This window comes from Leptodactylus fuscus, chromosome 5 (assembly GCF_031893055.1).
Source record: "Leptodactylus fuscus isolate aLepFus1 chromosome 5, aLepFus1.hap2, whole genome shotgun sequence".
NCBI classification, from domain to species: domain Eukaryota; kingdom Metazoa; phylum Chordata; class Amphibia; order Anura; family Leptodactylidae; genus Leptodactylus; species Leptodactylus fuscus.
Genome location: NC_134269.1, coordinates 51,162,212 through 51,189,025, shown reverse-complemented (window position 1 = coordinate 51,189,025; position 26,814 = coordinate 51,162,212). Strand labels below are relative to the sequence as shown.

The 26,814-nt window shown below is 42.2% G+C and overlaps 1 protein-coding gene across 1 annotated transcript; it reads left to right on the top strand.

The window, feature by feature from the left end:
* Positions 1 to 567: 567 nt before the first annotated feature.
* DIS3L (DIS3 like exosome 3'-5' exoribonuclease) lies at positions 568 to 24,766 on the top strand. Its single transcript, XM_075273105.1, has 17 exons — positions 568 to 781; positions 2,180 to 2,333; positions 10,679 to 10,807; positions 11,942 to 12,077; positions 13,788 to 13,964; positions 14,054 to 14,132; positions 15,426 to 15,602; positions 15,733 to 15,902; positions 15,997 to 16,158; positions 16,265 to 16,509; positions 18,272 to 18,364; positions 19,427 to 19,954; positions 20,245 to 20,399; positions 21,073 to 21,239; positions 21,339 to 21,484; positions 22,638 to 22,809; positions 24,229 to 24,766. Exons 1-17 carry the CDS (start codon positions 655 to 657, stop codon positions 24,532 to 24,534), a joined length of 3,123 nt encoding a protein of 1,040 aa, XP_075129206.1. The 5' UTR covers positions 568 to 654; the 3' UTR covers positions 24,535 to 24,766.
* The last annotated feature ends 2,048 nt before the right edge of the window (positions 24,767 to 26,814 follow it).

Here is a 26,814-nt window from a genome sequence, read left to right as displayed (position 1 = left end):
GTTCACAACATCAAGAAGGGCATGAACAGAATTAACTAAGGGGCGGTAAGAGGTTATGCTATCAATATCAGATCAGTATGGGCACCTGGCACCCCCACCCAGCTCCAAGCTGGGTTACTGCAGCTCATCTCTTATCTTCTAAATGCTCTGCATTATTGCAAGAGGTGGATCTTTGAAAGCGTTTGTCTACAAAATACATGGAAAACGTTTCCACAGGTGCTTTTTCTAAAAAACGAAATCAAAACACAAAAAAAAGAATTGATAGATGTGGAGGCGTCTGTGTAATTTTCTGATACACATGTTTTTGCTTTTTTTAAGTAGCTGAAGAAATGAAAACAAGTGGTCTTTAAAAGATTAGATTAGGATGGATAGATAGATAGATAGATAGATAGAGATAGATAGATAGATAGATAGATAGATAGATAGATAGATAGATAGATAGATAGATAGATAGATAGATAGATAGATAGACATAGCCACATTACATACAGCCCTTTGGGCGTCTCCGTCTAAGGTTTCACAACATGTAGTAGGTGGGCGTTTCCTTGCTGGGCGTGTTTTCCCGCTCAGTCCTGTTGTTGGAAGAAGGCCTGGTCTTTCCGGGTGTGGAGAAGCAGGAAAGGCCCCGGCTCGGGCCTGAGCTAGGCCGCAGCTATGCTGAAGACAGAGCGGATCCTCCATCTGAAGACGCAGCGGGGCAGGACCTTGCGGGCGGTGCGAGAACATTATCTGAGGGAAGATGTGAGCTGCGGGAGTCCGCTGTGCCGAGCCTGTGCCCGGGGTGAGCGCTGCCTCTGACATAACATGGGCACTATAGTGTGATGCCACAGAGGGGCTGTGCGGTGTATATATAGTGTATACACCCCTGTAGTTATGTGCTACAGCTGCAGACCTGTGGCTGATTTCCCATTCCTATAGTAACTGTGTTATTCAGGCTTCATACTTCTGTTTGGTTCTGGGAGAGCTGGGTGACTAATGATATTGCAGCTATTTTAGCTCCCAGTATTGTAACCCAAGTTTCCAAGTGTCCTGAATGACGAGTCTGAACTGTCCCCTATGACGGTATAACTAGGCAGATGTGCGGTTGAGGTGTAGAAATCCCTGTTGGGCTTCTATGGTATATCCAGAGGAGAACGCCTGTCCCACAGTCTTGTTTGACCATTGAATCTGTTCCCAGGGCAGGGCTGTAGCTGTAGTAGTTTCTTCTTGACCCTGAGGAGACCCCAAAGGTCCCTCCGGCAAATAAAATCTAGCGTTATTCTATGTGTCACACGGCAGGAGGGGTCCCATTACAGAATTTACATTGGGACCCTCAAATTTGAAGTTAGTGGGCAGAGATGAGGTGGGATTAGGGGCTGTCAGGTCTTTATGGCATAGGCTTCTTCCCTGGCAGAATTAGGGAGCCTTCACACGGAGTAAACGTGTGTGTATTTTTGCAAAATACATGTGTAAAAATACACGTGTAAAAATATGCCTGTAAAATGTCATTGAAGTCAATGGGAGTCTTATTTTTACATGTGTATTTTGCAAAAATACACGCACGTTTACTCCATGTGAAGGCTCCCTAGCATTATCATATGTCCAAGTCTGTGATATAGACCTGGGCACTGTCCTGCGCATGAGCCCTTAAAGGGGTATTACAGATTCAGCTTGCCAGAGCAGGGTTAAATGGCGACATTAGATATGTGTGCTATTACTCTGCTCTTTTGTGTTGCACCACCATTTTACAGTGCGCTTTCATTATATGTCATATACTTGTAGCATCTATAAGAACTACAGCCGCCAGATTGCTGTTGCACGCAACTTACATGAAAGTCTATGCTGGCAGAATATCCTGCAACTTGTGACCTGCAAGTAAAGGTTTGGATTTCTTGCTTGTTGTAATGTAACCGCATCAACAGTTTATACACTCACACTGCGACATTGTAGTCTTCATGTCACACAACCCAAGTTATTGTGTACCCCTTACCTAAAGCTAACTCTTTGTATAACATAATGGTCACCTGTTATGGATCAACAAGCTGCTGTGTGTTATGGGTGAGACTATTACAGCAAATCTCTAGACAAAACCAAGAATGTACACTCCATGCAGATTGAATGTAGGCATAGTATATGTTGTAACATCTGTTTTTAGGTTTGTATTTACATTTCATTTAATTTCCTATGTTCTCCTTTTAAGATGGGAAACTTTTGTCTGAAGAGCTTACACACTACGTTGTCCCTGACTGTCAAGTGCTCCAAGATTATCAGGAGTTGCTGGAGTTTACGGAGATACGAGGCGTCATCTTTATGCAGACGGCATGTCAAGCAGTTCAGCATCAGCGAGGACGCAGGTAAATCTTGAAGTCTGATGGCTTTGGTTTCAAGAGCATGTAAATGGGCACTTTATATGGATGTCAAATTCAAAGGTAGAGACAGTGAGATCATTTATTTCTAAAACGTCAGTGAATGGTTCTCTGCCTTAAAGGGTCTGTCTCTGTTAAGAATTTTTCTCAAATCAGCACCTTATCCCTTATATTCAGGATTTGGGATAAGTTACAGATCAGTTGGGGTCCAAACATGAGGACTTTGTTATCTACTTTGGTCCCATTGAAATGAATGGAGCGGTGATATGCCTTTCCTACCACCTTTTCATTTAGGCTAGGGAGAAAGATAACCCTGTTCTGTGATCAGTGGGGATCCCAGAAATTAGATGGGGGGATAGATTGCAGAGGTTTAAGGTAACCTCAGTCCATATGCTGTATTAGAAATATGGTCATCAAGGACAAAGGCCTCCATGTAATATACGGTAGGTTTTTGCTGTATCAAATGTGCTGACTCTACTCTAGTGACATTCGTGTCCATAAATGCCTTGTTCTGCTGGTGCTATATTTCGATCCCCTAGTTTGGACGGTATAATTTTCCAATATGCGCAACGTCTTAATAAGCCGTATGGTGATTTTAATTTACAGTATAAAAAGGGAGGTTGCATGCTACTCTTGGAACTGGTGTTAAACTATGGTGGCAAGGTTTATGGAAGGTCTCTTCCATTATAGAGAGCAGCAGATCTTATACACCACCACTATTAATGCATTCTCTAAACAAGCCAAAGCACTAAAAGGAGTCTTCTGATGTTCACCTGAATAGGTAATTGAAGTTAGTGACCCCCATGAATATGTAGAGCAAAAAAGTTTTAGTATTCTTGTCAGCCAAACTCAATTTCATCAGCATCTCGCAACCATTTAATGTGTGTTGAGGCCTTTTGAGTCTTCCTTTGGGCGTTCACACGGGGCTAGGGACCGGGTATTCTGGTCCTGATTATGATGCGGGAAGCCGCATTAGAATAGGACCAAAATGTGCCTGCCACGACTTTGGCGGCTTCCTGCTCCGGAGTAGGCCCAAATGAATGAGCCTGGTCTGTAGGGTGCTGTTGCGAGGCAGACGCCGCGGCTGAATTAGCTGCAGAATCCGCCTGAACAAAGGGTAGCTCGCTTTTGTCCGTGAGCAGGAACAAACCGCTCACGGAAAAAACGATGCTAGCGGTCCACATAGATCTCTATTGTGAGGGGGCAAATTTTGAGGTGGATTCGGCGTCATAATCTGCCCCCTCTTGCCCCGTGTGAATGAGCCCTTACAGTGGATGTCAGAGAGGAGAAGGATGAGGCAGATGAATTTCAACATGCCTGATCCATTTGTTCTTCTGTGAGAGAATCTCCCGTTTGGCAGGAGCCTACTATCCAGTCCATATTCAGAACATATGCATGCTTGATAGAAAATGCATGTGTTTTACAGGATTAAGAGCTCATTCACATAACAGGGCTGTGTTCTCGGTACATTTTTCACATCAGAGTGTACAGCCAAGATAATCTATTTTTACGGACCCCTCATAGACTTGGGTTTATTGGGAGATCCGTGAAAATGGCCCGATAAATAGCATGTTCTGTACTGTAATGGATCGGTCACATGAACTGTTAACGAAAAACAATTATGTGAATAGATCTGTTGTTTTTTTTCCCTATGGGGCCATGTGCTGCCTGTTTAAAACAACGGCTAGCACACAGCTGTGAAACTGTCATGTGAATATGCACTAAAGATACCTGTTAGCTGAACTCTTATATGGCCAAGAGCTATTGGAAGTGTATAGTCAGGTTTAGGGTCATGTCTCTTGACCTTGAAATTTTATGGCATTCCTATCATCCTAAATTGATAAGACTGTAATATCCTTGCCAATTTAATTTGTAGATCTGAATCTGTGAATCCTATAGGTGCTCTAGAGCATCCCAATGCCTTTTGGATCACATCAGGAAGCTGGGGGCTCTATGTACAGACCTCACTGTTATAATCTTGTAACATGCCTCAATAACATGTCAGAAGATAGTAAAGGTGCACAAAACCTTTCTAGGCTTCAGCTTGGATTCTTTTGTTACTGTTGGATTAAATGCATTCAATGATTAGTTTCCCAGACTAATTTCTATTTAATAAGCCTAATGCAGTTGATATCTGATGTGGAAGGAGAGTCAGACTGACTTAAATAAAGCGCTGATCAATAAATAAATGGACACTTGTTGCACATTAATGAAGTTTACAAATAATAGGACATTATTCACATTTCGGATGCCTGAGTCCTGATCCAGATCTGTTCTCCTCGATGTGGACATGAATGAATTACTTGAGAGGGTATATTCCCATAAGTGTCTGATAAATGTGGGACTCTTCTCTGTAATCCCTAGTTGTTTTCAGAATAGGGGTCCCACAGCCCCCTATCATGGCTGGTGTGTGCTCGGCTGTTTTCAGAACTTCAATATAAATGTAAGATGGGGGGAAGATCGCTATGATCAGCTTCTGAATATCCACATGTGCTCTTAAAGGAGCACTAAGCCTGACAATGAGCAATAGGCATAATCAGAAGATCGTCTTGCTGCACTGTTTGCCGGTCTGCAGCAATTTCCTGAAGCAAATAGTCTTGTAGAAATTCTGCGGAGGGGTTCATCCTGTTGATCAGTTCCATTTTCATCTGAAGAATATGGGTGGGGCTTAACAGGGGGAGCGGCCAGACACAGGACACTAAAGGTAAGTTCACACAGGGTTTTTTGGTCAGGATTTTGAGGCCGTATCTGCCTCAAAATCCTGGCCAGAAAGATGGCTCCCATTGAACAAAAATTGTTCCGGCTCCCGGAAAAAAAAAGTGAGATGCTCATTCTTTCAGGCGGATTTGCCTCGCGACATCAGACACTCCCTCCTAACTAGGCCCAATCTTTAATAGATTTGTCAGCTTTGGGCTACGTTCTCATGACCGAGTATCGGCTATGAAATTTGGTCTGTGTGCGCTATTTTTGTAGGCCTGAACACTATGTGGGGAGCTTGACTCAACATTATAGTTATCTATGATGCTAGGAGTCCCTGCAAAATACTGTCTCATATCGTAATCACTACGGGACCGTATTTTGTGGATTACAGGGATTCCTAGCGTCATGTATAACTAGGAGTCTGTCTCCTCACATAGTCTTCAGCCCGTAAATCCAGCACACACAGACTTGGTTTCACTGCCGTAACTTGGTTGTGTGAATGCTGCCTTATTGTAACACGGGACCAAACTTGATCAAAGTGAGATTTTTTTTTTTTTATTGTTGTGACTTCTCTTTCTTCTTTTAGATGCATATAGCAGAGGTCACGTCACAGGCTTCTCCCTTCCATCGATTAGAATAGAAGGAATTGCATGTGAGCGTATAATGAAATCCATTACACTACTAATGCCTGGTTCACACTAGCTTATGAGTTCCTTACAGAAGGAGTCCGTAAGAGGACCCCCCCTCCCCCCCTGGACGGAATACAAGCGCAACTGCAAGCGCTGTGCAGTTAAAGCGCACGGACCCCATAGACTATAACGGGGTCCGTGTGCTTGCCGCACACTGCCCGTACGAATGATTGGACATAAGTAAGGACATAAGTAATGGAGGCATTTAACATGGCTTTAGAGGGTATTCCAATTACAGAAATAAGAGTGACCATCTAATTGTGTGAAATGGACCCAGTATCCTACATCTGGTGGTCAGGTCTGAGAGAGGAGCAGAATTTTCTCTCCAAAAATCAATGGCTTCTCATGTTGATTAATGAGATGTACTTAAAAGTCAATCCGAGAAGAAATGTTTACCTGGAAACTCGAGAAAGCGGGGGAATGCAAATGGACTGGGATCGGCTCTGGGTTTATAGAAAGAAAAAAATTAGTTCTTTTTGTAAGATGCAGATCAGGAAGATTCGCTCCATAGTTTATATGTTTGTCTCTTGTAACGCTGTCACCACTGTCACTACGCTGACAACTTTCCTCATTCCCTATCCTTCATTCTTGCAGGAAATAAGCCACAAGCAAACGTGCCTAGAAGTAGCTTGTTCCACTCCTTCTATTAGGAACATGTGCACACTCAGCTGAGCCAAGATTGCATGTTTACTTTTTGGGTTTGGAGGAATAGCTGTCTCATCCCACAGTTATCTATGGTGTATGGCCACCTTTAGCGTTCAGATATTAAATGCAATGAAACATCTATTGTGACTGTCAGTGTGAGCATCACTGGTATAATACACTGCAGTGCAGTGTATTATACTAGCAAGAGCGCCCCCTAGTGTGCAAGTCCTGTAATGTTTACATTGTTAAAAATATAATCAAAACAAGTGTAAATTATTAGTTATTACTAAATTAATATTTACAAAATAAATATTTACTGCACAAAAAGTAGGCAAATTATTCTATAAAAATAACTGATTCTTGACAATGGGGACATACCGACCTGCAATATAATGTCAATTTAGAGCATAAAGAAATAGTCATGCCTTTTAAAACGTGACCATGAGCAAACCACTGTATAGTGAATATGCAGCATTACTGCAGCTCTTTTCCCATTGAAGTGAATAGGAGCTTAGCTATAATAGCATGGCTCAACCACTCTACTGTGAATGGAGCCATCTGCTTCTGGCTCTGTACACTGAATAGTACCAGGCGTCACAGTTGATCGGTGAAGGGGTCTGGTTTCCACTGATCAGGTATTGACGAACTATCCTAACAACAGACCATCAAACAAGAATCTCAGAAACCCCCTTAAGGCTGAGACCTTACATGGTGGAAAAACTGCTCTTTTTGTTGCAGATTTTGCTGCAGTTAAGAAATAACTCTTCTTCTAAATCCACTCCTTTGATTTAAAAAATACAGTAAATTATGCAACAAAAATCCAGCTTTTCTCTAACATGTGACTTCGACCTGTCAGGTTGATTTGGGACAATAAACCATCCACAGGTCCTTATAGACCGAGGGTTTGGTGTCCAAAATCGCCCTGTTTAAATCCATCCATCAGTCCAACTCCTCTCTGGTGCTCCCGGCACCTGCAAAATTCTTCAGTGAAGCCAAGGACCTACACCCCAGCTGTACTGCGCATGTGCCAGAGGTACGCGCCACTTGTACTCCTCTGGCTTCAGTGAAGGACTGCGCAGGCGCAAGGAGTACAGCCGCAGGGTGATTAAAGTATCGTGTAGTATATAAAGCTGTTTTATTTTTATTGCCAGCATGGATGGCTTTATAATAGGTTGATTTGAGACACAAAACCCCTGTTCCATAAGGACCTGTGAGCGGTTTAGTGTCCTCTATCAAACGGACAGATTCCCTTTAAGGTTGTGCATGGACATAAACCAGCTATATAATGTCCACACCCTGTAATGCCTGTAATTGTCTTCCTCTATAAGGCAGTGAAGGTGAGGAGACAGCATGTCTAGTGTCTATAACCTTGTTCATAGCTATAGTAGTATAAGAGGCTTTGTTTTTCAAGCTGCTGGCCAGGACATGCGAAAGAAACCATAGGAGGGATTTATAGGTAAAGCAAACGAAGTGGATTCTGGGAATCATTGGATCAATTGCACTTTTCCCATTCCCATACAATATGTCAGCCCGTATATATTGTATGTACAGGCATAGTGATGCGCTCAAACAATAATATCTTCTTCTATTTCAGCGTGGAACCATTTAGGTCTTCAAACCCTGCCATATCCATACCTTATGTAGTTACTATGACAACTGCTACGCCAGGTAGCCTAAAAATATACTTTGTGCAGATTGTACATTCATTTCTAAGCTAAAAACATAAGATATGTATAAGATAATAAGATATTAGCACACTTACCTCTGAGATCCATATTACAGTTTACATTGTTGAGCCTCTTTACAAATACATGGGGCAGATTTATAAGTACTGCCTAAATATTAGACCGTGCACAGTCTGACGAGACCGTCCTAAAATGTGCCCAATTTATCCAAGGTCTATTGCTGGGTGATAAGTGTGTATGTTACACCTCATTACATCACAATAACTGTGCCATACGAGGCCGTGCCCAGTTTCTGGTAAGCCACATCCCTTTCTCAGTAAGCCACATCCTTTTCATACATGTTGTAAAAGTGTTCAGAAAAAACTTGATAAATTTGCATTCGGCAGCTTTTAGGTACAAATTACCCATTTTGCTTATTGTTACTTACTTTATACTGTATAAGCGGTATTCGCTTGGATTTATGGAAACTTCCCCAATTTGCAGGGACCACAAACACAAGCTTTTCAGCAATGATGATAGTCCATAGGTTCATGTAGAAGGCAGACTTGGAATTCGGCAGAGATTATTATCTCAGATGGTCTTCTAGTCCGTATCCTATGCAGTGTGAATTGAAATAGTGCATGCTGCTTTTTTTCTATCATTCACTACTGTGTTGGGGTGGGGTGGAAAAAATGCAAAATTCTTTACAGAAATATAGGTGTTAATAGTTAATTTTATTTTTTTTTCTATTGACAAAAAATTAAGTGAATGAACAAAAATGAAATCTAAATGATATTGCTGTGATCACTCTTTGGAGGAAAAGTCTTAGGCTGCGTTTACACGGAGTAACGCGCCGCTCATTCTGACACGTAAACACATGTCAGAGTGAGCACAGTAAAACAGAATCCCATTGACTTCCATGGGTTCGGTCTTGCACGCGCTACCCATTAAACTCAATGGGAGGCTTTTTTACCTATAGCTTTCAATGTGATACGCACGTATCACATTGAAGTCAATGGGATTCTGTTTTACTGTGCTCACTCTAACACGTGTTTAGGTGTCGGAATGAGCGGCGCGTTACTCCATGTGAACGCAGCCTTAGAAGTAATGATATGTCCCCCACAGAGCCCTGATCTCATCATCTTACAGTCTGTCTGGGATTACATGAAGAGACAGACGGATTGGAGGAAGCCTCCATTCACAGAGGATCTGTGCTTAGTTCTCCAAGATGGGATGGGAACATTCTCTCTGCTGAATTTCTTCATCAACAAATCTAGCTAGTTGATAGAAATCAAAAGGATGATCACATCAAATATTTCTTTTTTTTTTCTTCATTCATTTAATTTTGATAAATGACAAAAAAATAAACTATTAACTATTAAGCATTCTTACTATTCTTACTATTAAGCATTACTTTTAGGCAGGTGTTGGAAAATTTCAGCAAAACAAAAGTATACCGTTCAGCGTGTAAATAATATATACTGCTGAACTTGATCACTTTTCTAACGAAATCCAAGCGAATTTCTCCGGCATTGCACCCACTAGAGAAAATTTGCCATGCTGCGCCAGGAACGTACAAACACAATTAACATCCATTATATATTCTCGGACAGGGTTTTATCCAGAGTGGCCATAGAGATGATAAATCTGCACTTTATCTCAGCTACAAATTTGATTTGTGTAACGATTTCCGTTCAGATATGGCTATCAGTGAACCTCACAGCTTTCCCATTTTATGACGTTTAATGGACAGCATCCAGTGTGAGGGACGTGCTCCCGGGGACTTAACTGCTTAACGCTTACCCAGCTCTCCGCTCCTTTACCCATTTAGTATATTTTTAGCACGCTTTCCATGGATTCAAAGCCAAGAATTCTTTGTTTGCAGGTGAGACTATAGGAGGAAGGTGACACCTGCATGAGAGATTTCAGAGGGTGGGAGTATCGGATCCGAAGAGACGGCGAGGTCTTTACAGTATGAGTAGTAGCTGCAGACGTGAAGTGGTGCTTTAGTGATGTCAGTGGTCCCTTCTTGATGGGTTACATCTCATGAATAATACACAAGATCACAAAAAGGCTAATTATATCATTTGTAGGCAGCGTGCAGAATGTGAAGGAGTCTGACAGATGATTTATCCCACCAGATAACTCCCAGCACTTGGTAGGACACCTAGCGACATGGGAACAGATACCTTGTGGCTGTTCATACCATATTCAGTGCAGAAACATTAACTTTCAGCAATTATGCAAATTAGGTGGCACAAGGCTGATCCCAATTGTACCAAGTGCTCAGGGGATTTCTTTGTAAGCCCTGTCCAACTCATAACTGCGCATGCGCTAGGTTCAAACTGAACAGCACCTGTGGGATATTCCCATGAGGAGAGCAGTGATGGCGGAAAAGGCTGGCGTTGTCAACCAGGGCAGGTTCAGGCAACCCCTAGATCACTTGTCCAGATGGGGACCACGTGGCCCTTACTACCTAATTTGCATAAAGAATAAAAAAAGTCAATAAAGAGGCTGCAGAGTTTTCTGTGCACAGATAAATGTCATACTAAGCGCTGCACACTTCTTATAGCTCCATCCTGTATTAGATTAGTAGACATCAAAGCATGCTAAATGTATGTTTTTCTGTTTCCAGGCAGTATAAAAAGTTGCGCTCTATTCTTCGTGATGCGCGACACGACTGCATCTTTTTCCCAAATGAATTCCAGCATTATGCCTACCTTCCTCGGGAGATGGGAGAGTCTGTGGAAGACTGGCAAACCAGGTACTGTGCCTACCTAAGTATTGATCATTCCAAATTATTATTGTGACCACTGTTTTATTTATTGAAGAAGAACACTCTGCATAACATGAGATCTAGGTTTGATTTGGAGTTTCCAGTGATCCCGACTTATAGCTTACCTTGGCCAACTTCAGCACAGCAGTGACTTATGAACTTTTTTTGCATAACAAATTCAGCGTCATATTCTTATGCATGAACGCCCCCTTAGGGTTCATTCACACGGAGGAAAATGGTGCTGAATTTGGTGTGGGATCCACGTCTGATTCAGCTCTGAAAAGAAAGCCTCCCATTGACTTCAATGAGTTCCTTTTTCTGCTTTTCGGCAGTGCTGAATCTGATGGGGATTCCACACCAAATTCAGTACCATTTTCCTCCGTGTGAATGCACCCTTAGGATATGTTCACTCAACTGAATTATTCCTAGCAGGAAAGTTCAGTATCAAGAATCTGAAGCTGACTTTTTCAGTCTGCCATGGAATTTGCAGATTCTGCATCATTCAGATGAACCAGGACATTTTCTGTGTCTCATTCATTTCGATACACTTTCAATAGGAGTTCTTAGGCAGAATCCGCCTGATGATTTAGTATGACACTTATTTTTTTTCTTCTAGCTGATAAAATTAAGCTTGAACGAAAAAAAAATCAGCATCTGACTCCCATTCGAATCAATGGAAGCTGGTTTCAGGCAGAAGTTGGAGCTGAATTTGAGGCTGACTCTGCCTTAAATTCAGTGCCACATTCCACCATGCGACTACACCTTAGTGATTTTCCTGACGTGCCTGGTGTAGCAATAAACAAAAAAAAATGTAAAAAAATTCTGAAGCAACTTTTTTTCCATCTGTGCATTAATGTTTCTTTGTTACACCTCCTGGAATTGAATAAATAAATTTAGCTCTACTGTTCCGCTATTGCCACTTTCCGCTGTACATTTAATTTGTTGCACACCACCTATACAATAGTGCTGTTGAGCAGACACAAACTGAAGGGCACCTTCATTCTTGTTATCGGTGGTGATCTCTGCCCTCAGCAAGTGACAGCATATTCTAGTGTTATGACAGATGTCACTTGCTATCACGTGAATATAATTCCAGTGTACTTGTCTTTCTACTGTCTGCAGATGCATTTACAACTCATGTGTTTGGTACTACCAGCACTGTCATGCTATGATTCCTGTCATCATGGTGACCGAGAAGGAAAATGTCATCCAAAGATACAGCAATGAAACCGAGGGGGTTTATGTCTTATCATTTAAGGTCAGTGTGTGCAGTACAATGTCCTCGGAGGTAAATGACTAGACTATAGTCAAGTGCAATGTCCAGATATTTCTGCATGTACATTTTCTCTACACAGTTTCTCTAGACATGTATATTATGCTATATTACGAAATACATAGGCATGAAGCCCATTAACTAGTTGTGTTCATTAGCTCTGCAGACTGCCTACTGACTTAAATGGGGGGGGGGAGAGGAAACATCAAGACTGATATACTCCGGTCTTGATGTTTGATGTCCCATATATCAGTGCAGGAAGCAGTTAATTCGTGAAGAGCCTGTGCCTCATCATACATTAGGTACTTCCTTCTGACGCCTAGGTGTAAATCTGTGGCAGCCATGGGGCCGTTGTTTATTCTGCCAACAACTATGCCACTTTTCTAGTATCAATGTTGATGAACATGGCACTGGTGGTGGCCATGCCCATGCTCTGGCCCTATCCACTTCCCAAAAAGTCTAGTGATTGGTAGAAAACTGCCACATTAACTGCAAGTGAATTTAAATAGTTACAGTAGTCACAAATCTCCCCCGCTGTGTGCATTTAGATAATAAGGAGAGTAATAGGTGGCTGTATTGTGGTTACTTAGTTCTGTGCTAGATTTGGTTTCACAGACTTGAACTCTCTACTATAATTTGGCTTTTCCCTCCCTGTAAGCATTGTGTTAGCCGTAGGGATACATGTGGAGTTCCGTAAGATTTCCCCCTTCTAACTGCTTTGTAGAGATCAATACAGCACTGTATTACAGCATTGCTAACCCCTAAAAGAAACAAATTTTGGTAAGATACCCCCATAATATGACATCTGATAGAGCATGGCATGAATGCTTTTTTTTTGTCAGATTCAGATGGACCATGACAGAAAAAAATTCACATGCTGCAATGTGACATTGGAGGCGTACAGTGGGGCCCCGTAGAAATCCAGAGCAGTATACTGTCTTCTGCATGGTCATAGAGTCTCTGGTTTCCTGACCTCTTATGCATAGTCATCTAAAGTCATCCATATTACTAATGTGTGCCTTTTGTTGGACAGGGGCCACCTTAATAAAACTACTGATCATAACATTACATTTTGTTGGATAGTTTTTTCCCTTTTACATTATAGAGCAGAAACAATTAGAGTGTAATACATTGCTCCTGTCTTTACATGGTCATCTCTACAGTACTAAAGGAGAGGGCTGTAGAGGTGACTGTGCCAAATATGATGTTAAGTGACTTGTGCTCTGCATACTATAGGCAATGAGAAGGATGTGCAGTTTCAGTGATAAGCGATATTTCTGAAGTTCACCTCTCATATACTGAGTGTCCGCTGCTCAACAATATTAACGTACACTGGTCTAAAGAGAATCAGGGTGCCCCTCTGTGACCATGGCGCCCCTATTCACCTTGAAAAAAGAGACTTGCTTCTTGTACATGAACGCTGCGGTATTTGTCACTGTACTTCTATACTGCAGTATTGATGCATAGGTGCAGTGGCAAATATAATGGCACCTTTACAATGACCCCATTGTTCACATTTAGGGCATACAAATGTGTATAGAATATAGTGGCAGCTCACTGTAAGGTTATTGCATTATGCGCCTCATTCACAGACTCTTTAAATGTTTTCATCTTTTTCTACTTCAATTTAAAATCTATTATTAAACTAGTGCAGCTCAGCCTTAAGCCTGTTGTAACCTGTGGCTATCATAACAGAATTATTTGGAAACCTTCTGGCCCGATCTGAAGGGAGCGCTGGAACTGTACGAGTCTGTTCGGCAGTCCCTCTGTGAGCGTGAGACTGACAGTCGGGAGAGTAATGGGAAGGAGTACCAGGAACATCTTCCAGTGGAAGTTCTGGAAGCTGGCATTAAGTCTGGAAGATATAAGCAAGTAAGTCAGACCCCACTGGTCAGAGAGGGCGGTATGGAGAGCAAATACAATGTCTGCTTACATGATTCTCTTATGTTCTCCCTCTGCAGGGTGTGCTCAGTGTCAACAAGCATCGCTCCCAACTAGAAGCCTTTGTACGTCTCCAGGGCTTGGCTGGGAAAGATACAGGTAACTGTTCAAATTCCTAAAAGCAAGTAATGCATATAAAATAGCTGTGAGCAGAAAGAGCCTTTATCTAACTGCTACGTCATCTCATCTCCACATACACATGCATGCTCAGCTTAGCCATACAGTACATGTGTATGGGAGAGGTGAGAAAGCAGCTGCATCACTCCTATATGTTTTATCTTTCCAAAAGAAAAAGGATCAGGCAGTAGAAATCCAACTACCCAATCCTTATTGGCAGATTTTAGGAGACCCCAGATTCATTACAAGTTTATCTGGACTTGTTGAAATCAATGAATCCGGCCAATAATCACCTAATGCCTATAGACAGTGGCCTGTTTAAACCAAGGCTCTATAGCAGGGGTCCTCAAACTTTTTAAACAGTGGGCCGGAGGCAGAGCAGGTCGCACAGACATCGGGAGCGGTGCCCTCCAATAGGTAAAGTGAAGTGCGCTCCATGGCCTGGCCCGAGCTCCCCAGGAGCTTCATTATAAATGCACGCCTGCCGGCGTTGTCGGCGGGGCCAGACAGAAGTGCTTGGCGGGCCGCGTGTGGCCCGCGGGCCACAGTTTGAGGACCCCTGCTCTATAGGGTTTAACAGTGCACAGGGATTGCAAATGCCTGGTATATTGCTCATCTCTATTGGATCATGTGCACATGTGAAGTCACCTATTTAGGATCACAAAAAAATCCAATGCAATTGTTGCAGGAATCATAAGCTGAAACATCTTCCCCCAGTTGCAGACATCTGTGGCTATGATATAACATGCAAGTTTGCATCTGGCTGTAGTGCAGCACATCATGTACACAATGTGGTAGTGGAGCACTAGTCTACAACTCCATGGCAATAAATTGCACTTATTTATCACACCAATGCAGTTGGATTCATTCACAGCCCATTATCGCGGATATTCCAATATGGTCGTATCACATTGTATGCCAAAAATCTGTCAGAATTACCGTACTTGATCCATTGTCCATAGGGCATTGTGTGGGGGAAGAAAATAATAATAATTATCGTACTTGAGAGCCCAGCCTTAAAGGGGTTTTCTGAACCCAAATCGAATTTTCCTACTTATAACCTATCCACAGGATAGAGATGAAAATTTGATTGGTGGCCAGAAACCCACTTTATATTGGCTTATTAAAAGCAGAATATTCTAGTGACAGGTTCACTACAGTATTAATCTATACAGCAAAATCTTATTTGTCCTGTTGGTTAATGGAACCTAACACAGATACTTACTAGGACTCCTAGTTTTTATTCGAACATCATAATATAACTTCATATCCTAGACCTACAAAGTGATGTTTTGATCCATGGTACTAAGGCCCGGAATAGAGCAATCCATGGAGATGTGGTGGCTGTGGAAATTCTTCCTAAATGTGACTGGAAGGGGAGAATTGGAGCGTTGTGTGAGAACGATGCAGATGAGAGGGCTGTGGATACACAGAGCGAGGCAATGATGACTGGTGAGTAGAGGTCTTGTATTTTTAGTGACTATTTGGGGAAAACAGTGCAAAGCATCTGTATGTCTTATATGCAGAGCCTGGGCCATTGGTTTTTCACATGTGGTGAACTTCTGCTGTTATATGTCTGCAGGTCGTGTCATGGGGGTTCTGCAGAGGAATTGGAGAGATTATGTGGCTACTTTTCCATCTAAGGAAGAAATCCAGACTCAGGGCAAAAATGCCCAGAAGGTTCTTGTGACCCCTTGGGACTATAGAATTCCCAAAATCCGGATCAGCACCCAGCAAGCAGAGGCTTTGCAGGTACACTACACAGACATGTTTTACTAGACTGTCATGACTATGACCACATGATAATGACTTTAAGTCCTATGTATACTCTTTTGTTTTTGACTAGGACTATAGGGTGGTGGTGAGGATAGATTCTTGGGAGTCCACCTCACTCTATCCAAATGGACACTTTGTGCGAGCGCTAGGGCGTATTGGAGACCTAGAAGCAGAAATTGCAACTGTTTTAGTGGAAAACAGTATTAGCATGAACCCTTTCTCTGAAGCCCAGGTTAGTATTTCTCCCGTGGTACTAGATGGCCATATTCAGCTTTAATACAGCATGGTAATATGTAATATGCCTTACAGAGAACTGTTATATCCTTGTCTTTTAATAGCTTGCAGAAATGCCAACTAACAGTCCAGAGAACCCATGGCGAGTGGATCCAGAAGAATGTGACCGGCGGGACTTAAGGGAGACTCACCTGGTATTCAGCATAGACCCAAAGGGCTGTGAGGATGTGGATGATGCCCTGTCCATTCGTGCTCTAAAGAGTGGTCATTTAGAACTTGGTGTTCACATTGCAGATGTCACACACTTTGTGAAGCCAAACTCGTACACAGACATGGAAGCGAAATCAAGGTCAGTAAGATAAAAAAAAAATTAAAAAAATTGCATATCCCAGCACGAGGTCACAGCATCTGCTCTGATGTTTCCATCATGTGAGAACATCATGAAGCCAATATATATTGTTTTATAGGGATTGTGTGACTACTTAATAGATGAGCAACAAGTACAGTACACTCTCCTGTGCCTTTCCAGTGCAGCACAGATGCTTCAGCAGTCACTGTCAGGGCGGGTTCACGCCTGCACCCGGTCTCTGCTTTGTGGGTTTCCATCTTCTGCCCGAGAAACTGGACAGGAGACTGATACCCGGCAGTCAGTGTCCGCCTGTGAGAGTCTTCTGGTCGCTGAGGCGAAACCAGTTTTTTTTTTAACCGGACACAAAGTCCTGCATGTACAACTTTGTGTCCGGTTAAAAAAAAAACTGTTTCGCCGCAGCGACCAGAAGACTCTCACGGGTGGACACTTTGCAAACCCATTCAAATTAATGGGTTTGAAAACTGCCTACTGATTTCCGTCTCCTGTCCAGTTTCTCGGGCAGAAGATGGAAACCTGCAAAGCGGAGACCGGACGCAGGTGTGAACCCGCTCTTAGCCTTTGTATCAAGCTGCGAGTCAGTGTTGTAGCTGTAAGTATAACACATGACCACAGAGACCACCAACAGGCTGAGAAGGTTACATACGGCACATTACGGCAGATCATCACTGGCTGCTGCTAAAGAGGGACCTGTTGGGGTTTGCCGGAGTATCTGTGCTGGACAGACGCAGTATTGAAGAATTGAGCAATGTGTTTTGTTTTTTTTGGGTTTTTTAATGTTCTTTTAATTTGCTCATACATTCCCGAAAATGGGATCAATAAAAAGTAAAGCTTTTCCTGCAACACAGAGCCCTCACTCAGAACCATAGACAGAAATATAAAAAAAAGTCAGAATGACAATACTAAAAAAAAAAAAAACTTCCCACAGTTTTATATATTTCTATACACTGTATTAATTATAACATAACAAAAACTGTATACATTTGATATTGTTCTAATTGTACTGACCCCCAGAGTAAAGCAAGGAAAAACAAAACTTTTTAAAAAAAGTTTTAAAAACCTGGTGCAATGGTTCTTTTTCCAGCTCCGCCATGCTATTAATTCTTTTAAAGCTTCCCAATATGTGTTAGATGGTAACAGTACCGCAAAAAAGAAGCTATCTTATGCCTATGTGAAAAATAATGTTATGACGTTTTGTTTTTTTAATTCCTCAACCCCCCTCCTCTCCCAAATTGGAAATGGTGATGAAATGGTTAACGCTAGGTTCTCACTAGCATTCAGGTTTCTGTCCTTCAGATCTGCTTGGGGGCCCGAAAACCAGAAGCCATATCTGCTTAAAAAGCGGTTACATGCGGAAACCCACAGACCCCATGGACTGACATCAGCGGAAAGAAAAGTGAACTTGGCATAAGTGATCATTTATATATAAGATATGGCGTTAAAATTTCCCAAATTTAAATTCCTCTACATGTGCACTTATAGGTGATAACTGAGGCCCCAACAAAAAAAACCTATCCTAATCTTCTAACTGGGGAAATGCTGTCTTAAAAGGGACAATCCAGGGTAAATAGCACCTTTACAGTATCAGCTGCCCGTGCTTACCACATGTCCAACTACAAATACACTAACATATTTCCCATTTCCCCAATCCTTTTTTATTATTGGTAGCAAATCACATTCACCATCACTCCTATTATTCTACCTCTTGATTTATTTCTATATTTTTTTTTTTTCCTTGGCACAGGGCCACCACCTACTACCTTGCTGACCGTCGCTTTGACATGCTGCCTCATATCCTCAGTGCAGATCTGTGCTCCTTGCTTGGCAGTGTGGACAGGTAATGTTGCAGCATATAGTGTATTTGTAGTAGTAATAATTTTTTGTTCTCACAGGTACTTACGTTCTGCAATAGAGCATGAAGGACTTTTTCCAATTAGGGTCCATTGCTGTTCTCTGTTATAGGATGAGAGCAACAGACATTAAATGACAAATGCAGACAAATCCCCCTCTATCAGGTGTCAGTCTGCATTTACCATAAAGTAAAAAAAAAAGTGTCCACCATGCAGTTTCCATTGATATTAGTGGGAACACACACAGACAGAGGGGGCTCCGTCTCTGTTATTCTGCTACAGTTAATGTTTGTTGCTGTCATCCTATGATGTATGACTGTAACGGACATCAGTTGTGTGAACCCATCCTTTACTGTTGGGGTGTTGTGGTGCTGTTGTATTGGTTTATTTACATACACAACACCACAAGTGATATTCCCAGGTAAATACAAATAAGGAAAGAGGGAAAATTACATCTGTTCCATCGTAACCATAAATGAAATCTGCCAAGACAAAAAATGGGAGCATAAATATTCTCATTGTTATAATAGGTTGGAAATATTTTGGTAGAAAGTATATAAATGTTTATCATCAGTCACTTTGTCCAAATTATCTGCAGGACTATAGCAAGCTATAAACCCAGGCCTGTTTACATTTATGGTTGCGATAATGGAGCAGTCATGTTATTTACTTCAATATTATGTAGAACAATACTTGTTCCTTCCAATACCCACAGCACCACCTAAAGTCATAAATGTGAACTGTGACCTACATAAAATGTAATGAAGGACTATAACACTGTTTTAGTGAGCAATTTCTCAGCAATCAAAATATTAACTATTTTGGCCCTGCCTTTGGGGCCTATGTGTTTATGAGAGAGGCAGAAAGAGTTCTGTGTATTTCTCGTGCACTCCATACTACATAATTATCGAAGCCGACACAACCGATTCACACTAGGTTCTGATTGTGTGACTACTTGTGATGTTATTTGCACTAATTTCTAAAATATACTGATTGTGTGGCTTTTATTATTCCCATTAGTCTATATTTGACATTTTTTCTTCTCCCAGGTATGCAGTGAGTGTAATGTGGGAGCTGGACAGCACAACCTATGAAATCCGCAGAGTGTGGTACGGACGGACCATCATATGCTCTTCCTACAAGCTAAGTTATGAGGTGGCGCAGCAGCTACTGGATGGAGACCTTGAGCCACTTAGCACTGAACCTGAGCTGAAGCCACTTTCACAGGACTCTGTACAGCTGGATCGTCTGTTGTGGGCCATACGTAAATTGACAGAGGTCGCTCAAGCGGTCAGGTCACGTAGGGATATACATGGTGCACTGGAGTTGGAAGGGGTGGAAATTCGAGTCCAGCTTGGAGAGGAACACAGCATTGATGACCTGGTGCCTAAGCAGCCTTTGCAGGTTCACGAGACTATAGCAGAATGTATGATTCTAGCAAATCACTGGGTGGCCAAAAAGATTTGGGAGAGTTACCCACAGCAGGCATTACTCCGACTTCACCCACCCCCACGACAGGAGTTTTTTAAGGAACTAAAAGAGAGTGCGCAGGCAAAAGGATTTTCCATTGATACACGGTGAGTCCGATAGTCCCTGCAGCACCTTGCTCTGTAGAAGCAAGGCCATCCCTTGTAGACACGGGTATCCACAGCTTGTGTAGTATGCTGACAGACTGTAATTTTGACAACCTTGTACTATGTGAACTTACACACCATCTAGTACATATGGACCACAGTCCTGTACACCAGTATTAATCTTCAAATGGGTAGTGACAAGTGAGATTTGCTATTATACTCTGCTGTCATTATGTTTTCCGTTACTGGAATCTGTGCAGAACTTGATAGTATTAATATTCACTTTTTTCCAGAACAAACAAGACTTTAGCTGATTCTTTGGATAAAGCAAATGACCCATCTGATCCTTTGGTGAACCGGTTATTGCGAACAATGGCGACACAGGCCATGTCCAATGCTCAGTATTTCTCTACGGGATCATACACTGAGGATGAGTTTTATCATTATGGTGAGTGCTGTGGTCTGCGCAATGTTGTACACATATCAGCATTTATTGGATTATGTTTGAGTTTTGACCCTGGATAATGAATAATGGCTATTCTCATTCTGAAAGTCTCCAACTAATATAGGACGTAGACTAAATATACATAGAAGACTAATACCAATGATGGAACTCCTTTATGTAGGTGGTTATCCTGCTGATACATCGGACACCACAATCCTCCTGGCTGTGTCGGCTCTCTCTGCCTTTACCCCTTCTTCTTTCAATGTTACAGATGCCAATGGGGAGGGGGATGAGTTTATACAAAGCAGATCAGTGTGGAAAGGTGTTAAAGCATCCAAATCTTGAATGAGGGCACATTGCAGAGTTCTTCTATCATTCCCCTGAGTAGTCTTCCTATCACACTTTGTACAGTAACTTGATGTACAAATTGCTTCCTTAACCCAGAGTTATACATAGCAAAATGTTTATGAGCATGCTTGTCGGCTATATCATTCACTTGAACTCGAGACAACTGCAGTACCAATTTGTGGCCACTACACAATGTATGGCACTGTGCACTGCAGTGGCTTCAATCATCAATCAGCTATCAATAGTAATCAATATTGATCACCTATCCCATGGATATATGTATGAGTTATGGGGATTATAGATTTTGTATATCCTTTCTATCTTTTAGGATTGGCTCTTGATAAATACACGCACTTCACTTCCCCAATTCGTCGCTATGCTGATATAATAGTACATCGGCTTCTTCTGGCGGCTATCAATAATGGTCCAAGAGAACATCTTCTTGGAAACAAGGACTTGGAGGAGCTTTGCCGTCATATAAATAATCGTAATCGGGTAAGGAATATGGTACATTTTCTTGCTGTGCCAATCATTCACCTTCCGTAGGTTTCCCTAAAAGGCAGAAGTTGAACTTCCCATTGTTTTGTATTACAGGCTGCCCAGCATTGCCAGAAACAGTCTACAGAGCTGTTCCAGTGCATGTTCTTCAGAGATCAAGATCCAGAGAGTGACCAACGCTGCATTAGTGACGCCATAGTATACTCCATCCGAACCAATGGAGTGCTATTGTTCATACCCAGGTAAATGTGTTTCTAGTTTAAAGGGAATTCCAAGACTTCATATTGATGGCCTAACATTGGGATAAGTTGACAATATGAGATCGGTGGGGGGACCAAGATATGGGACCTCCTCCTCCTAAATTCTCCTGTATTAATTCCCTCTTTCTTCCCCCTCCAAAAATCCACAGTTTTTAATTGTTCTGTATTGCTTTGGTTATCTCCCCTGTAAGGGTATGAAAAACTGACAACCAAGTGCAACCATTTCTTATGTTTCAGCTGTTTCCATCGACGCCATAGACTTTGACTTCTTCATTCATGGTGGTCATTCAACTGAGGGGGACAGGGTTTCCTCATTTTGATTGGTGTGGGTTCCATTGGTTGTATGACCACAAATGCCAGTTTACCATATTTTTTATGGGTAATCACGTGTATCAAACTTGATGAACGGAGGGTTTAGCAGCTAAAGGCAAAATGGTCATGATTCTTAACTTGTGTCTGCCCTTACACCACCATGTTTGAAGTTTAGAGCTGTAGGCGGGTACCTACCCCTCCTGCCACTTGTCCTGGTCCTGTCTCCAGGTGGTTTTTCAGGTTCTTCGGCCAAGCCTCCTTCTTCTTCTTGAAGCTGTGCTCATTCTGCCAGTATCAATACAGTTTTCTACAACTGTTTGGAAAATCCAAATCCTGCCTCCACAATGGCTCTCTTTTGTCCCTTTGGCTGCCCAGTAAGCACAGTCCTGTCAGCGATCCGAATACTGTATTAGCAGACTGCCGGATCAATAAGAAAGCAGTCAGGGGTTTCTAGCTCTGCTGGATCCTCCAACTACTTACTATAAGATTCAGGGGCCTAATGGCAAAAAAAATGTTGCCTTTGATATTATAGCCTGAAAGGAGAGTACCTATTTTCACAAGGAAATTGGTGCACGGACAACAGAGTAGGCCCCTAAGCAATACTATATCATACTTGCATACAATGTGCTACCTGCAGTAGTAGAGTAACGGTATTCAGTCTGCATGGTTTATCAAGGGTACACACAAAGAAAACAATACAGATATTTTCTCCCTGACTGCTCTCATATTATAAGAATAATGAGAATACCGTCTTATTTCTGGCACACGTTACACATTTCACAATACAGACTTGTCATCTACACTTTTTTGTGTACCTACACAGGTATGGCATTAAAGGACCAGCATATCTTAAGAACACTGATGGACTTGTTTTATCCTTTGGTGATGATTGCTCAAAATGGACGACAGGATCCTTGCAGCGTCTCCCTGACCGAATCACTGTAGTAACAGAGGGAGGAAAGGAAACTTCAATTGGTTTATTTGACCATGTGACTGTGAGTACAAGTCCGAACTCTTACCTCATTACTAACACAATCCCTTCTACCATACAGATATATTACAGTTTAAAAAGGATTAAAAAATGACCTTGTGGTGGGGATGATGCTCACTGATACGTATAACACTGCACCAACATGGATTTAGAAGGGATTGGTCTTGTCCAACTAATCTGATCAGATTCTATGAGGATGTTCGTTCTAGACTGGACCTGGATGGGAGTGTATGCTGTGGAGTCAACAGGCCAAGCCATCAAATCCTACTCTGACTTCTCTATTTTACGACAGTCAGATTCTGACTCCATCATAAATGGCTGACTGCCTTGGCCAGACAGAAGCAGTAAAGATCCTCTGATTTATTAGTGACTGAATTCTTATGCTAGTAAATCTATAACAAACTGAGCATATAATTAATTAATTAAATGTAGAATATAATGAATAATCATTCATCATTTTATTTTGAAGTCAAAGTTGGCAACTTTATTTTCTGATCCCAACTCCACTTAAAATTGGTTGAGACTCTTGACTCAAAGTATTTGATACTCTTCCACATGGTTAAAGGGATTTTCCTGGGCATATAAGATTTAAGATCATCAGCTAAAGATCGGCAGTTTTCAACACCCAGGACGCCTGTGGATCAGCTTTTTATCTGACATTGGTGCTCTGTGCGTTTGTCCATCTCTAGCAGTCCCAAATACGTGAACAGAGTAATTTTCATGAACGCGCACAAAGTCTGCATTCACAAAGGGATCCCGTGTTCTTGTGATTGCTGTGGGTCTTAGAGATCACAACCCCCACTCCAGTGATCAGTCATTTATATCCCCTAACCTTAGAAGATGTTCTTATAAAACCTCTTTAAGGCTAAGGCCCCATGTTGTGGAAACGGAGCTTCTTTTGTTACAGATTTTATTGCAGTTTAAGCCAAAGTCAGCAGTGGATTCAGCAGAAGGAAGAAGTATAAGAACTTTATATATATATATATATATATATATATCCCATTCCTCTTATAGCCATTCTTGGCTTTGGCTCAAAAAACCGCAACAAAATCTGTAACAAAAGCTGCGTTTCCCCAATGTGGGGCCTAAGGCTGGGGCCTGCCCTACATTGCAGAAACGCAGCTTTTTTTGTTGCAGATTTTGCTGCAGTTTTTTTTTTTTTTGAGCCAAAGCCAAAAATGGCTACAGAGGGAATGGAGAATATATAGGAAGTACTTATACTTGTACCTTCTGCTCAATCCACTCCTGGCTTTGGCTTAAAAAACTGCAACAAAATCTGTAACAAAAGAAGCTGTGCTTACGCAACGTGGGGCCTCAGCCTAAGTGCTGTGCATTGTGTTCACCACCTTGTAATATTACAGGATTATTTGTACCTATATGACCTATATTTCTGTCTAGTTATTGCTCTTTCAATCTGTTCTAGGTAAGAATTCGGATACAGACGTCCCGCTTTCATGCAGACAACATCCGCTTGGAGATAGTCAGCAACAAACCCCACGTAACTCAGGAAGAACAGCTCTCCATATCCAATTCTCACCACGCCAGAAATGATCTAGTCAGAGAGGTTACTCGTACAGCAATAGAGGCTCAGCTGGCAAAGGAAGAAGAGGCTGCAGAGAAGAGAGCTGGCAAACAACACCGGCAGTACCAGCAAACACAGGGAAAAAGCCTGTACGCACTGCTGCAGGAGATTCAAGAGCTGGCACTTCTTGATGTGTCCGGACAATAATCTTTGTCATAGTACCTGTAAACAAAGGGACATCACAGTCCCCTATCCTTATACTACCTGAATGTGTGAGAACAGATGTACAGTAGATTAGTAACAAAACATTTTGTTACAAGTCTTAATATGGCAGCTATCATGTTTTAAGAGTATTATTTTAATATATATATTTTTTTTAGAATATACTCATCCTCAGAATTTGAATAGATGTCTCTTTCGGTTTACAGTCACAGTTTTCTTGGCTCTGAAACCTGATAAGCAAAGGATTTTATCACATTTGCTATGCACATTGTTTTATTGTTTCTTAAAAGTACAGAGTATTTTTCTATTAAAAAAAAAAAAATTGTGATGAACAACTGTTTTTGGTATTCTCATCTTTAGAAATCTAGGGCTTATCAGCAATGCCTAATAAATGCAGGTCTCATCTCTGGGACTCGCATGGGACACCTGTGCTGTAAATAGACAAGTGACTGCGCATGCGTAACGCTCTCCATTCTCTTTTATAGAAGTTCTGCGAGCGGCCAAGTTGGTGCTCAGTTGTTTACAGAACTCCCTTAAAGGGGAGAAAGCTGCCTGTAAGTAGCCACCTCTCCATCTGCAGGTGCCTTGTTCTAGAAGGAGGAGTGGTTTACAGAGGTGAACTTCTTCTTTAGTGGTTTGTAGCACCATTTTGTACATGTAATGTATGGTTGCACTTTTTATTTTTTGGGGGCGATGGGTAGCGGAAGAATGGGGGGAATCCTTATTCTTTGTTTTTGTAACTGGCAAGTTCTCCAATCACGGTTTCCGTGGATGTATATCCTGGACTTTGGCCTGGGGAGAAGCGCTACTCCTCTGCAGCCAGATCATCTCCTGATCCTGGAGGATCATGTATAGGCGCATACTAGAGTCACTGGGACCCAGCTGTTATAATGCCATTTGCAAAGAAACGTGTACTCCCCTGAGGGTTAGTCATACCCCCAGAGAAGATACTATATGTCAGCAGCTGTTCATTCAATCAGAGATGTACACGGTCCATTCTGTGTATTTGATATATTATTTGGCCTTCTGTCCCAGGCTTCAGTTCACCACCCTGCCACCAGCGCCGCACCTCCCATAAGGCGACCTGGCGCTTCAGACAAGCTGTCCTGGACTGGCTTAGCGTCACCGTGCGGTGGATTGGGGAGGCCCTGTGGACGCAGCGCTGCTCCAGCGGCCGCCCCTCATGCTTAGCAGAGAGCAGGTCCTCTCCCTGCCTGCTCTCTGCCTGCTAATGCCGCCCGCTCCGCACCCTCCTCCCGGGGAAGGGGGGGCGGGCTTTCTGACGTCCGCCTCAGGCGGCACAAAGACTAGGTTCACCCCTGCCTGCCACCCATGCTACTGACAGATTTTGAACCAAAAATCTTGCATTACATACTCATTTTGCCTATTGGCAGAAAATTTCCCCTTATATAGCACTTACTATAATTGTACTAAGATGATAAAACAACTTTTAATCAGATCAATAAAAATTTCATTTTAGACCCTACTAAACTCTAGTCCTAACCCCTGATGAAGCCGGTTACACGCCGCAACATGTGGGTGGGACAGTTTTGATTACTTTTAAAATCAAGAAATGGAGGCGTCTCAAATATACAAACTATGATGGGAATGGCAGCCATCAAGTAGTTTACATATCTTGAATATTCCTCCTCTATTGGGAGGCTTTTTTTTGGAGGCCGATTGTCCCAGTTTTGCTAATCTAATGTCGATATTCCTCCAACAGCCTTCCCGTCTAGGAATATAAACATCACATCTGGGAGAAAATTGCTACTAAATGTGATGGTTTACAACAGTTGTTCCAACCGGGTATATGTCTTAGCAGGAAACTCAAGCGAGGATATCCAGAGTGTAGAGCCACTAACATATCTGGTGGACTCAACATAGCCATTGTGGTGTCATGTAAAGCTACATTCACACCACAGTGAATAATGGCAGGTTTTTTTTTTCTGACTTCACACAAACAGTATTAACCCTTATGTGTACCAGGATGTCCATGTAAGGGAGGGTTTACACCAGTGCCCGATCTCTGTTTTGAGGTTTCATTCATCTGCCGACAGAAGACAGAAACCCTGCATTCAGTATCTGCTGCTGAGCGTCTTCTGAATCAAATAAATGGGTTTGAACTGCCTGCCGGTTTACGTCTGCTGTCCAGTTTCTCGGGCAGAAGATGGAAATCTGAAAAACGGAGATCGGGCGTGAACTCACCCTAAGTCCTTGGTACACATGACTAAGTATGATGACCGCTCTGAAATAGAGGAGCCACTC

Coding starts and splice junctions, on each gene's coding strand:
- DIS3L (XM_075273105.1), top strand. CDS start 655: ATGCTGAAGACAGAGCGGATCCTCCATCTGAAGACGCAGCGGGGCAGG. Junction 782..2,179: donor GTGCCGAGCCTGTGCCCGGG/GTGAGCGCTGCC, acceptor TCTCCTTTTAAG/ATGGGAAACTTTTGTCTGAA. Junction 13,965..14,053: donor AGTCTGGAAGATATAAGCAA/GTAAGTCAGACC, acceptor CTCCCTCTGCAG/GGTGTGCTCAGTGTCAACAA.